Source organism: Anser anser (assembly GCF_964211835.1).
Source record: "Anser anser genome assembly, chromosome: 11".
NCBI lineage: Eukaryota > Metazoa > Chordata > Aves > Anseriformes > Anatidae > Anser > Anser anser.
Genome location: NC_139732.1, coordinates 12,494,887 through 12,509,480, shown reverse-complemented (window position 1 = coordinate 12,509,480; position 14,594 = coordinate 12,494,887). Strand labels below are relative to the sequence as shown.

General features: G+C 49.9%; 1 protein-coding gene across 1 annotated transcript; it reads left to right on the top strand.

Moving 5' to 3' along the window:
* Nucleotides 1-3,457: 3,457 nt before the first annotated feature.
* LOC310905588 (C-C motif chemokine 4-like) lies at nt 3,458-13,674 on the top strand. The gene is made up of 3 exons (XM_083852071.1): nt 3,458-3,720; nt 4,602-4,713; nt 4,955-13,674. Exons 1-3 carry the CDS (start codon nt 3,654-3,656, stop codon nt 5,043-5,045), a joined length of 270 nt encoding a protein of 89 aa, XP_083708197.1. The 5' UTR covers nt 3,458-3,653; the 3' UTR covers nt 5,046-13,674.
* Nucleotides 13,675-14,594: the final 920 nt, after the last annotated feature.

The following is a 14,594-nucleotide window of genomic DNA, read 5'->3' as shown; positions in this document are numbered from 1 at the left end:
GTTGTCCAGGCTGAACAGGCCCAGTGACCTCAGCCGCTCCTCACACGTCTTCCCCTCTAGGCCCTTCACCATCTTCGTAGCCCTCCTCTGGACACTCTCCAACAGTTTCACGTCCTTTTTGTACTGTGGTGCCCAGAACTGCACACAGGACTCAAGGTGAGGCCGCACCAGCGCAGAGCAGAGCGGGACAATCCCTTCCCTTGACCGACTAGCAATGCCGTGCTTGATGCACCCCAGGATACGGTTGGCCCTCCTGGCTGCCAGGGCACACTGCTGGCTCATGTTCAGCTTGCTGTCAACCACAACCCCCAGATCCCTGTCTGCGGGGCTGCTCTCCAGCGTCTCGTCGCCCAGTCTGTACGTATAGCCAGGGTTGCCCCGTCCCAGGTGCAGGACCTGGCACTTGCTCTTGTTAAACTTCATATGGTTGGTGATTGCCCAGCTCTCCAGTTTGTCCAGATCTCTCTGCAAGGCCTTTCCACCCTCAACGGAGTCAACAGCTCTTCCTAGTTTAGTATTGTCAGCAAACTTGCTCAAAACACCTTCTAGTCCTACAGCCGAATCATTTATGAAAACATTGAAAAGAATTGTCCCTAAAAAGGAGCCCTAGGGACCTCACTGGTGACTCGCCACCAGCCTGATATAACCCCATTTACCATAACCCTTTGAGGCCTACCCGTCAGCCAATTGTTCACCCATCGTATTTTTATCTAGCAGTATGCTGGACATTTTGTCCAATAGGATCCTATGAGAAACTGTACCAAAAGCTTTACTGAAATCCAGAAAGATTATATCAACTGTCTTCCCTTGGTCAATTAGATGGGTAATCTTATAAAATGAAATTAAATTTGTTAAGCAGGACATACCCCTCATGAACCCACGTTGGCTGTGACCTATGGCTGCATTGTCCCCCAGGTGCGTTTCAATAACTCCCAGGATAATCTTCTCCCTAATTTTACCAGACATTGACATGAGACTGACAGGCCTGTTGTTACCAGGATCTTCTTTCTTCCCTTCTTGAAAATTGGTACAACATTTGCCAGCTTCCAGTCAACAGGGACCTCTCCAGATTCCCAAGACCATTGAAAGATAATTGAGAGTGTTCCAGTGACGATGTCAACCAGCGCTCTGAGCACCCTGGGATGAACCCCATCCAGAACCATGGACTTGTATGGATCCAGGTGGAGCAGCAAATCCCGCACAGGTTTGGGGTTGGCTGGGAGTTTATTCCCACCATCACAGTTCTCCAGCCCAGGGCACCTGGGGTCACGAAGCCCATCATCAGTGTTGAAAGACCATGGTGGAGCAGTTTTTTTCCTACGGAACATCGAAAGGATTACGTTGGAGCAGATATTTACGCTGGGCATGCTGCCTGCACTGAGCAGCATAAGCTGTGAGGGACTGTCGAAACCTCCCCATCACTGTTTCTTCCAATTCCTATTAAATTCTTCTTCCTATTGAATCCTAACAACCCTGGCGGAATTACAGGAGGTTCAGTACATCTGTTTGGAAGGAGCTGGAGAAAATTAAACCCAAGCTCAGAGGCCCACGCCTGGGTCAGAGACATAAAGGAAAGCCCATTCCTGCAATGAACCTCATGGGGGGGGGGGGGGGGGGGGTCTTCTGGCCTTCAAATAATTCACATGCACTCATTTGCTTTAAAGCAACTACTTGGGGTATCTACTAACAATTTTGATTGGACTGGGGACAGAATTAATTAGCTAGGGAAATGGAGAAGTGAACATGTCCCTCAAAAAAACCTTGACAGGGAGATCAGATCTTGGCACATAAGGTTTTCTGAGTGAGGAGATGGCTGAAAAAAAATCCATTAGCTCAGTTTTCTCTCCTGGAGAGGCCTTAATTACAGCCTTTTGTTTTTAAATCCTGTCTAGGAGGTGGTGCGACCCTGGTGGCTTGTTCAGCTCGAGAGTCTGCACGTTATAGATGTGGTGGGAGCTAGAAAGGGGAAGGTGGAAGAGCCTGAGGGGCAGGGGAGGTGGAGAGGCTGTAGAAAGGGGCTCAGAGGCTGTGTATTGGGTGTTTTCATCCTGCAGAACCCTTTTACAGAGGCAAAGTTGCATTAGAATCTGTGGAAAGATTAAAAAGGGGTTAGAAATAATTCAGACCTGTAAGGCAGGCTGGGAGATTATATCCTTCTTGGTTCTCTGCACTCCCAGCACAGGGACAGCTAATGCAGCAGGGACTGTTGGACACAGCACCATCACCCTGGGGCAGACAGCACTGCCCAGGGCTGTTCCCACCTCTGCCCCATCCCTAAGGGACTCCTTGATCTGGCAGATGGGGCTTGCAACCTTGCTCTGCTGCCATCTGCCCCCAACACTGCCGTTCCCAGATCTCTGCACAGCCACCAGGCTGCCAGACCCAGTGGGCTGCTGACTCTATCTTAGAAAATGAAGTCATCAGCACATTTGTTTTCTTCTCCTTTCTCCTTCCAGAGAAGCTGTACAAATATACGATCTTCAAGGAACTTTCTTTACACTTTTCTTCTCTGAGAAGTCCTGGCCTCCCACGCTCCCACTCACCACCATACCACATGGGTGCCCAGCAGGTCCTCACCCCCCAGCTCTCACAGACCACAGCTGTATCTTGCCCCCCCGTGCACAGCTCTCTGCACAGAATCCAAACTTCTGTGGTGCTGCCCTCAGGGTCCTCTCTGGGGTCTGGGCCTGCTCTTTGGGGGTTGTGGCAGGGTTTATCCCATCTCCCTGCCCGCCTCACAGAAATGACCTCTCTGTGCACTGATGACCATAAGTCCTCCGTCCCTCTGACCTTCTCATCTCAATCAAATCACCGGTGTAGGGGCCAGAGGCAACACTTGCTTTCCATCTGGGATCAGACCTAGACTCTCCTCAGGCCCCCTGGTGCCATTGCCCCATTTCTTCCCTTTCTCTGCAAGTCTCCCAAACCCACTAAAAGCATCTTCACCCACCCCCACACAGACACCCCCAGCTTCTGGGCCCCTTCTAACTCTGTCCTGTGTGTCTGTTCCTGCCTGACAAACTCTCATCCCATGCCATGCTGAATGCAGTGCCCTCTGTAACAGCGTAGCAGAAAGCACATGGCCAGGATGGTTGGGGAGGCAGGTTTGGAGGAGATTCATTAATCGATGTTTTGTTTAAGAGTTACACTCTGAATCCAGGCAAATCAGTAAGTGATCTATCTGTTCCTGCTGATTGTTTGTTCCTCTTGATTGTTTTTTGTTCTTCTAGATTGTTGTTTGTCTCTCCTATTAGAAAATCATTTGAACGTGAAATCATTAGACCCCATGGCTTGCTTTTCTCAGCAAGTTCACATAAAATTGTTCTTATCTACTTTCCTGGGTAAAGTGTAGTTCCCCCAAAGGCTCTTGACACCTCCCTTCAGTCTTGCAACTCTTCCACAGAAAGTGGAAGTGGCTGTTTTGGTCCACTGCTTCTTCTACGTGTCACTGGACGTGCCCCTGTAATAAACCACATCTTAAGGAAATCCCCTCAATCCTGAGAATTGGCTTCTTAGAATATCCAAAATATTTGGAACAGCAGTTCAAGTCGGTGGCATGCACAGGATAAATTGCAGCGCAGGAAGACCCCAGGCCACAGACGCCGTGCAGACAGCACAAAGCGGCACGGAGGAAGAGCCCTCGCACAGCCACCATGCTCAGCACAAGGCCAGTCCTGCTGCTCGTGCTGCTCCTCACCTTCTCCCAGCACTGCACCACAGGTGAGGCACCTCGCGGGCTGCCAGCACCCTGCTCTCGCCAGCCACCGCTGGTGTCAGGGCTGGGGACGTTGCCCTGGGGAGGTCAGGGAAGAAAGCCCAGCGGGGACGGCGCTGTCGGCAGGAGGAGCAACCCCAAGGGCTCCTGGCTGGGACAGGGCTGCACGTCCCAGGGGTGCAGGGAAGGATGGGGACAGAACCCGGAGCTGGGTGGCCTCGGTAAAGCTGGCCCCAGGGCTGGCATGTGCTGGCTGGTAAAGTGCTGTCTCGGCAGCGTGGGGTGAGCCGCATTCTTGCTGGATGGCTAGGTCCCTCTGCGGAGGAGACCTCTCAGGCTGACTTAGGGAAATGCTGCAGTAACTGGGAGAAGATAATCATCTTCTTGGAAGCTCTTTCCCAGGGCTCAGCTAGATAATCAAGTGGGTTGAGGGGTCCTGCACTGGGGAGCACGTGCCGCTGTTTGCAGACTCCCAAAATACCTTGCAAGTTGTACCCCCACCTTGGAGACACACAAAACCTCACACCCCAGACCTAGCAGCCCAATGCCATTGTGCAATTTGGCAGCTGCTGCACACATTACGATGTGGACTGGAGGGTGCTGGATCCAGTGCCATTCCCCCCACCTTTGTCAGCATTTCTGAGTTCTGTGCATATTGCCATGAAGGGAAGCAAATCCCTGCCACAGGTGCACTGAGCTTTCTCTGCCCTGAAAGCTTCAACCCCCATGTGGGCTTCCATTTCCCCAGTGCAGCGCAAGGGAGCAGGAAACTGCTAAGAAACTCCACAACCTCTGTCTTACATACTGTATGGTGTAGTTGTCTGACAAAGGAATTTGCCCAGTGCTGCTAACAGTTTTCACAAAATCCTCTCCTTTCCATTCACAGCACTCCCCACACCTACTGAATGCTGCTTCCATTATGCACAGAAAAATGTTCGGCTTGCAAATATACGGAGTTTCTATGAGACGCCCAAAAACTGCGCCCTACCTGCAGTAGTGTAAGTATCCAGCACTCTCACTGCTTGGATTTGTCTCCTACCTTGTCACAGAATTGTGCCTGGGAACTAGAACAGCTCTCCCCCATCCTGTCCTGCCCCAGAGACAGCTGAAAGATGGGTCCAGCTGGGATCACATTCCTGGGAGTACATCGAGGTTGGGGGAATGGAGGGGAAGTTGTACATAGAAAGGGAATCGCTCACAGTTTGTTTTATCACCACCTTTTCTCACTTCTTGCTGCAGGATTGTGACTGCTTCAGGTGTCAAGGTCTGTACTGACCCTCAGAAGCCCTGGGTGAAGAAAGCGATAAATAAGCTTCGAAGAAAAAAATGAAATCCACATTTTGCCATCCACAGTCAGACTCGTACCTCCAGCCCTCCTATCTCCAAATGGAGCAGAGAGCGCTCGTTGTAGTTCTCCAGAAAGCTGCACGGCAGCGGGCACAGGCGCTGCACATGGAGCCAGCCTGCGCCCCGAGGGAGGCCAGGCTTTGCAGCGGCATGGACCAGCTGGACACTGCATACCTTACACTGTTACTGCCCTGCCAGGACACGCCCGGTGGAGGAAATAGTTATAATAAAGACTCGTTTCCACAAGCTGCTGTTTGAGTTTTTCAGTTTTTCAGCCCGAGGAGCAAATCCTACAAGCTCAGAGCACAGTGTGACCAAAACACCTGCTTGGTACAGGCACACGTTTCCGTGGGGTAGGAACTCTGCCTCTTCACATTGTGCATCGTTGGGAATGTGACAGTGGGGCCAGGCCTTGACTCGTGTTAGGCTGTGTCTTCATGGCATGCTCTCAGCCCCACACGCATTGCAGGTGCTCCAGTGTTGGATGGTCAGGAGCAGGGGGTTGAGGGAGAATATACTGATCTGCCAAATGCAGCTCCCTCACTGCCTTGTCAGCCTCTAAATACACCGGTGTTTAGTGCAAAACAGATGAGGAAGACTAAAAATAATGTCCACAGTACCAGTATGACGAGGACATGACCCACCTTTCAGCTGCTTTTTGTAGACGCTGGGCATACTCTGCAGGTAACACGAGCATGAGAATAGGTGCCTTGGCTGCAGACCCTGCCCAGGGCCGGGGAGGGGTGGGAGCAGCACAGGTGTCACTAAAAATCAAATTTCTGTAGGTTCACAACAAGACTGGATTAGTACGGGTGGGCAACATGATGCTCAAGAGAAAAAGCAGTTCTTGTCAGGGCAGGCATCTAATCACAATAATTTTGACCTGCAAAAAGAGCTGTGTAGCTCTTGCCGAGATGTGAAAATGTTGATGAAGGGCAGCAGATATCTAAGGAAGATTACAGGGCTGACACATCGCACCCGCTATGAGAAAGACAGCAATGAATGTGTGGGCTCTCTAGACCCCTTTCAGTAACTGTGCTGGCCTTTGCTCACCTGGCCATGTACTGACTTACGTTCCTTATATCCTAATGTCCTGGCACTCCTCCCTCTGCACGGTTATCACATGAGGAAACAGATATTCAACCCCCCCCCCCACTATAAAACGGCTCATGCACATGGTCCAAAAGGGAAATATTTAAATACATCATTCGTTGCAAGGTGTGGAACATCAAGTGGGTGCACACTTCTTGGATGACTCTGCGACCATTGCGGGGGGGGACGACACCCCCTACTTCTGAATCATGACAAAAAATGCCCTCCCTGGCTGGGACAGCCTTCAGGTGCTTGCGTTAGAGAATGCAGCACATGATGAACCACCTGAAGGTTGGGGTTTCACATCAGATGTACACATGTGCACAAGTGAGTCACTCTGACAGAGTCACAGCGGAGCCACCTCGAGCGCGGCTTCCCCTCAGCTCCCCACGGGGAAGCAGCGGGCGGCTCCTCGCTGCAGAAACCCTGCGGCACCATAACCCGCAGCCCTGCCTGCAGCTGCCAGCTCACCGGCAGTCATGGGACGGCGTGGGTCGGAAGGGACCTTAAAGATCTTACAGTTCCAACCCCCCTTGCCATGGGCAGGGATGCCACCCACTAGAAAGATGACATCTTTACAGTCTGTCAGCCCACTGAGGAAAACTCCACACCCAAATTGCCAGACCTCCTAAATTCTCTGTGGTAGGTCTTGCCAGCAAGCCAACCATCCAGACGCCACAGGAGACCCCTGTGGTATTCCCAGCTCTTCCAGGCCCCGGGGCTCCCAGCTTGGGGACTACTTGTGTGAGGCATTCCTGCAGGTTCCTGCAGTCTAGGTGGGGGTACGGCTGTTTAAAAGTTAAAATTATTGCTCTAAATGCAATCAAAAGAGGAGAGCGCCATTTTGAGGTGCTGGAGGACAGCGAGGCTGCAGCGTGAAGTCAGATGGCGATGCCTGTAAGGAGATTGTGATGGGGCAGTGGTCCCTCATCGGGAAGAAGAAGGCAACAGAACCCAGGCCCTGCCTGAAGATGGTCTGTAACAAAAGGGCACAAATACTTTTCACGGTCTCCCCCAGGGATTTGATCACAAGCATGTGCTGGGAAAACAAACAAAAAAACTGCCACTATTCTGGCAGGGTCTAGCAAGTGTGGCAGAAGTTATGCTGTAAAAGGTTTTGGAGAATGACCATCATGTGCTTTCTGCTATACTGAGAAAATGGTGGCACGCTGCTTATGTCAGCAGCTGCTGTACCTGAACTGCCCTGCACATATCCTGGTATCAAACCTGGGTAGGACTTACCTGAAAGTCCTAGTGGCGACTGCTTATTGCCCTCTAATGCACGTGAGGGGCAGCCATGCCTGAGCTAAGAGCCTTCTATGACCGCAAGAGACCTGCGTAATGACAAGCACACCTTTCTGCTGCCGTCTGCTCACCTCTGGACAGGGAAATCCGATCCTGGAGCCAACAAGTCCCAGAAGTTCCTGCAAACACGGAGTTCTTCATGCACCAGGGGGCTCTGCTGTCCTTCCCGGGGCAGCTGGCTGAAGCTCAGCATCACCCTGACCACTTGACTTGTGAATGGCCACACTGGAAGGAACCCCACCAGCCCAGCACCAGCCCAGCACACCTTCAGCCCGTAAGAGCTAAGAAATCACAGAAAGGAAGCACGGCGCCACTGCCTTATGCGCAGAGCTCATCCACCTGGTGCCAGGGCTGGCATCCCCCACGCCGCGGGGTGTCCCTGCGCTAACCACCCCACGGTGCTGCCCAGGGGCTGCCCGCAGGCAGGACACCCCCCTCAGGCAGGGCCAGACCCCAGCCCACGTCTTGGCGCTCACAGGCTGCTGCCTGTGCACCTGAGCTGGCTCGGCCGCTTGTCTTCACCAGCACAACTCCAGGTGTCCAAAGCAAGCAGAGACTCACAAAGCACACGGCTCCACGCTAGCTCTTGCACATGGATGTGTATTTTAATAAAAATAATTCTGTCAATATACAGCAGAACGTTGATTTCTTTACCATATTTCCAGTATATTTTCATAGGCTTTTCTCAGTTAAAATCCCCCCTCCCCCTTTGAAGTTTTCATGCGAAGCATCAGATAACTTAATTCACAAATACTAAGCTTAGACTGAACCAATGTGCACAATTTGTGTAATGTCCATTTAGCTGATGGTGTACCAAAGAGGAGAAAACCCCCTCAAAAGGCGATGAAAAGTCTGGAGCGGCAGAGGGAGATCTGCTCTGTCGCAGCCCAATTGTGGCTTTTTGTCCAGGGCTGATGGGAAGCCTGCAAAGACCTCATTCCCCACGCTCCAGCTGAGCATTTCATACCTGAGTTTTGAGCAACCAGCAGAAGAGAGTTAACTGTGTCATGGGCAGGTCCTTGGGCTTGCACCGCTGAATGGATTGGATTGTGTGCAGGAGCTTCAGGTGCCGGCAGCCTCCTCCTGCCCCCCTGGCTGGAGAGCCACAAAGAGTGTGCACAGGTGGGACCGAGAGAGAAAATCCCAATCGAACGCCTGTGCAGAGTACTTAGTCTGAAAAAGTCACCACACTTCTATGTTTAAAATTTTCTTAAAAATCCTGATTATCCCCAGAGCCGCTGTTGCTTCTCCTTCTCAATGCCTGAACCTCTGAGAAGCCCAGCATGCAGAAGCCCCTGTGCTTCTTTGTGGAAAAAGGAAGCAGGTAAAGCCCTCCTGAGCAGAGGGGTTTGGATATCAGAGCACGTTCCTGGACACAAGTGGAGTGACCAGAGAAAAGGTGTCTGCCTAGTCAGGGTAAGTTCAACAAGGAGCGTGACCTCCAGGAATGTTTCTGCAGGACTGTGAGTGTAAACCCCACACAGGACCCTTCTTGTGAGTAGGAAACAGTTATGCCTCCCTCCTGGAAATAAAATGGTTGTCAGGAAGCTAAGGGGCATGCGCTCTTCAAGGCTGGATGAGCTCTCGGTTTGTTGGGCATTGCTACAGCTCAAGGCTGCAGGCTCTGAGTACCTTGTGTGGGATGCAGGGAGTGACAGACACGCAATATTTGCTCACCCATCAGCTCTTTTTGCAGGGAAGGATAGTGGAGAGCAGTCGGTGCTTCCTCTGGAGGAGGCCTCCAGGCTTTCAGCTGCTCCCTTTTCCCCGAATCTGCTGTAACTCCCCACTTCTCCCCCCCCAACACCCTCCACCAACACTTCCTCCAGCTCTGTGACCTACGCAGCTGACAGGGCATTGCTCACAGCTCGTTTTGGCTCTCAGAGCTGCAGGACTGCAGAGTGCCACTCATTCTTCTGGAGCAGCAGAAGGGTCTCAGCAGCACATAGCACGTGTCCACTCCCTGCCCTCACACCCTTCTGCAGAAGCATCTAGGGATAGAGATGTGCAGCTGGAGTCCCAACACCAGCTTTCTCTAGACCTACTCCCCTCAGGATCCACCACTGCTCTTAACTTGGGCACGGTTTTAAGGAAATTGCTCCTCCTGCAAATGGGACACCAGGGCAGACCACGACCACCTTTTCAGGAACACGTTCCTTCTCCCAAGCAGGGAACCAACAATGCTGGGCAGTCTCTCCCAGGTGAGACCGTCCCAGTCCTGCGTATACACAACTACACTGGATAACAAAGGTGCTACAGGTCAACTCTACCTCTCAGGAGGGAACTGCTGGTCTGAAACTGGCCTTGGCTGGACCCCAGAAGCCTCTCAGGACAGCTGTGACCAGCTCCATGAGGTTTCACGGTGTGCAGGATTGAAGTGTGAGGGACCTCTCCGCCTGCTGCCCCACGGAGACTGCACACTGCTGCTTCATGGGAAGAACCTCCCAATCGTGTCTTGTGCACTGCATAGCTTCACGGCATTTACACGTGGTTATACAGCCTGGTCATCACAGCTAGCCTTCTCAATCAACCCCATGATGGCGGAGGGAACTCTGAAACTTGTATTTAAGCAATGTGTTACATGGGTATTAAGACAGGTGACAAAGCACAGCAGCATCACAGCAATCCAACAAGGTTTGCTCTGCCGGACAAGGAGATAATTCATTGTGCCTGATGCCTAAGGAGGAAAATGATCAGTTCAATCCCCAGAGTTAGTCAACCCAACTCTCGTTGTTCCAGTTGTTCAAGGGAGTCTTCAAGAACAAAGCTATTTCAAGAATGATAAAGATGTCTTAATAAGACTGTGACAAATCAGGACACAGCTTGAGGTCAGGCAGAGCTGTCACTGTTAAAACAAAAATAAACAAACAAAAAATCCCAGACGGAATAACCAGGCAGATGGGAAAAACCTAAGTGCACACAACCACAAGATGAAATACTCCCAGGCCCATTTTCCATGCCAGACACGGCATCACCTGGTGTCCAAATCAGATCAGCAGCAGCAGCACAGTGAGCACAACCAGGAGGCTGGAAATAGCACCACATATCCCAAAGCAATGAGCAGGAGTTCTGGCACACACAGAGGGGCTGGAGGGGAGGGAGAGCAGTCATGGGACAGCTGCCCCCCTCTAGCTGGATGCTGCTTACCCAGTGCTTCGTTCTGAAGTCCCTCTCCGTTCTGCTGGCCACGTGCAATGGCTCAGTTTCTAACCAGACTCCAGAAGAACAGCAGAAGTGCTACAGCCAGTCCAACTCCAGGCTGAAGGGAGCACCAAACACTGCAGATACCACTTTGATGTTAACACAGGTGGGAGAATGCTGTGATTGTGACAGGCAAAGGGGCAAGAAGGGAGATCTGGTAGCAGCAACAAGTTTTCCCACAACAAGCTGGCTCTAAGAGCACATCTCAGGATACGCAGGGAACAGACCGCTGCCCTCCCTGCCCATAGGAGAGCTCACTGAACCCCGTAAGCGTTGAGTTCCCAGGACATTGTTCTCAAAGGGACACTTCACAGGCAAGACTTTGGTCTCGAAAACAAAGCTTGTGATGTGCACGGCTGCAGTTCAGCACCCGTGGAAAGCAGATTTTCACTTGGTCATTGTGAAGTTATTCTTCTGAAAGGCCCTCGTCTGCCAGCCCACGGGCTGCAGCTCTGTGGTGGTGACTCTGCACTGACCAGTTGAGACATGAGGTTCTCTGAGTGTGCAGAGATGGCAGAGCCGGAAAAGTTGTTCCAGCTGCAGCATTTCATGTGCCCTGGGAAGGAAGCCACAGCTAGAAAGCCTCTTCTGTGGCTGCATGGATAGAAATGTCTCCTGAACTGTGAGTAGTCTGTGGCTGTAGTCTGGAAACGCCTCTTCTAGGATCTGAAGTCAGCTCAGTAGAGCAAACTACCTGACAACCTCACGTGATGAAGGTCCTGCATCTGATGCCATCAGCATCATAATACAGGGGCATAGCTGAGACCTTGTCAGTCTCACCAAGAAATGGGAAACCAGCAGTTTCTCCTAGCAGCTACATAATCATTTGCATGGCCTTACCGAAGGCTTCCTGGGAGAAGTGACACTGTGAGGGAAAATAAATATAAAAATAAAATAAAGCTCGGGTGCTCTTAAGGCCTCTCTCACTTATTCATCTGTTTCTGAGCAAAACATGGAGGCACTTGAAATAAATCCCAAACTCCTTTTATAAAATTAACTTTTAAACTGCGTGAAGCCTCTGGTTATACTGTATCCGTGCTCAAAATTAAAGACCTTAATTCACTTTAGTTCTGTTCCCTTTTTAAAATGACTGCAACAATTCAAATCAATCTCACTGATATCATAGCAACGTTCCAAAATACAAATCATCAAGGAATAGCCAGGAAAACTCAAGGACCAGGAGGCTTTTAAAAATAACCTGGGAAAACCAAATCAGAAATCTCACCTAGGAAACAATGGTAGGTTTGAGCCTACACCTACATGTTCCCCAATGCTGCATACGCATTCATCTTGCCCACAATGATTCATAATCACAGTAGTCAGAACCTAAGCACAACAAGCAGAATCCACTAGTGAAGCCGCAAGAAAACCTGAAATAAAAAAAAAAACAAATAACAGAACACGTCATAGCAGAAAAACCTCTGAACTTCCCAAAAAACGGAAGCAGGACTCCGGATGCAAGAGCTCACGAGAAGCTGGCAGCAGCAGCGTGTGTTGGTTACAGTTGTGAGGCCAGTTAGAAACTGGATCAAGTAGAAAGGGGAAAAACAACTCAACCTAGCACTATTGCTTTGAGTACAAGAAGTTAAAAACATCACTGCTCTCCAGACTCCGGGGATCAACTGCCACTGTATGATGCACAGCATCAGTGGCAGAAAGAGTGACTCAGCCCTGCTACATGCAATTAATATAATTAAGAATGTGGCCTCTCAGCACTAACCTTGACACAACAGCAGGATGGTTTCTACCACTGGAACAGTCTCCATGAAAAGCCAGGAAGACCACCTCATCACATTTCTCTTGGCACCAGAATAACCAGGTATTTAAGGAGCATCTCTTGGTTCTTTGTAGTGAAAGGGGAAAGAAAATGAAAAAATGCTCTAGGATAGTCAGCACAGCTTTGCTGAGAGACCAAGGGAGATGTTAATGTGATACATAACAAAGAGACTTTGCTTAAAGGAACCACAAATTACAACAAAAAGAAGGAACGGAAAACTCGGATAAAGATGGCCTCATTAACACAAATTAAAGGAAGTCTGACTACAGCCAGACAGCAACAAGTTTAATGATAACCAACAGCACACGAAGTAGCCAAATGTGAAAGGCAAAGCCAGTTAGTGTAGTATGTGCAACCTCAGTACCCACAATCAGCCTGCCAGTGTGCCCTAAGCCTGGGTCTGAGAAATGGAGAGCCCGCAGAAGAATCTCTCACCGGGACAAATTCACACACTGCCTCAGTTTCAGCAGCAGCACTGGGGCACAACGGGCTGGGTTACGCACCGCTCGCAGGTTGAGCATCCGACACTCCAGGAAGGAAGCCTGTCCACTGAGTTAAAGTGTCTGAGCAATTGTAGCAATGTAAGGACGGTAGGTTGGGATAATATCCATCATGAGCCAACTAGGAAAGGTAAGTTTTGGTAAGTTTTCAGGCACATGAGCTCTTCTCCTGAATTTAAACAGAAGCCCCAGATTTCCATGTTAAATTCTTTTGCTTACTACAGTCATCTACTTCTACTTATTTAGAAGTACAGCTGCAGTTCTCAGAGTTCCCTCAAACTTTTTTTCAAATGAGTTGATCTAATAAAAATACATCCTCCATCTACAAATGTCACGTTACCTGCTTTCTTAGACCATCATGGCACTAGCACTGCCTCTACATATTGTATACCTTCACCAAAAGGTAGTGATAAGCATTTCTAGCCACCTCCAACACCACCTGCACATATACAGCCACAGCCATTTGCCGTCAGCACTGCCACAAACAATCTTACTCTGCATGCTTGTCCCCCTGCTCTGCCTTGATTTCAAATTTTGTGTTCCAGCTGTAAATCAAGTCTGCAAATGCAGCAGTGTTGAAGCTCCAGGCTACCACATTGAGTTCACACAATCTTTCTTTCTTAGATGCTCTCTTGCTGCTTGAAGCCCTGGCACAGGCTAACTTCCATTTTAAGGGCAAACCTCAAGACAATCTACTCGTTTTGAGCCTTCCAGAAAAAAAAAAAAAAAATCAAGAATAGCAGTAAAATACATGTTGGGTACAAGCTCCCCTAGGCCCTTGTCACAGCTACAGAACTTAAATTCATTTGGTGCAGCATCACAATTCCTCCTGTGCAGCCAGTGTGAAACAGAAGCCTCCTAATGGTATATACTATAGGAGGATGCAAAGCATGCATCCTGCTACACAGCCTCACCAGTTCAAACTACACGCTCAGAAACACTCACAGGCTGATGGTTTGAATTCCAAAAGCTTAGGACTTGAGTCCCTGGACCACAGCAGTCATTACCATGTCCATCCTACCCGGAGGTTACTCACCCACAGATCCTTGCTGGTCACTTTTGGATGTGAAACTAAAATCATTTTCTTAACAATCCTCAAAGAAAATTGCTGCTCCCTTCTTAATGTCTCAGACCCTACAAACCTAGCACTGGCGCTAACCCACAACCTGATCCGGGCATTCGAAGCCTGCAGGATGAGCACAGTTCAAATCAGTGTTCTCAAGACTCTTCTAAAATTTAGTGATTCTTGTTTAGATCAGTGTTACATGGGGGATCAGTAAATACTATTTTATTGAGTCTTAGTGACAGAGCCCTCCTATATGGAGAAAAATGGGGATTTGTGATATAACACACAAGCCAGCAGCCCAACTGAGCAGCAACCACAACTTTTTCCTACCATGATCTACTTCCACCAGTACACTGGTAGATGATTCCGTATTAGTCAGTCCTGTCCCCCTAGCCACTGTGAGAGATAGATTTACCCACTTCTTGGGGACGAGAGATGCTTCTACACTGCAGCAACTAACACAGGCAATGTCAAGTCTTCTACTCTTCTCACTCACAAAGACAAGCACTTGAGAGCCCTGTGCTCTTACAGAGGCATGTACCAGTAAAGACCAAGCTCCTCCAATTCCCATCATTAACACTTGACAGGACA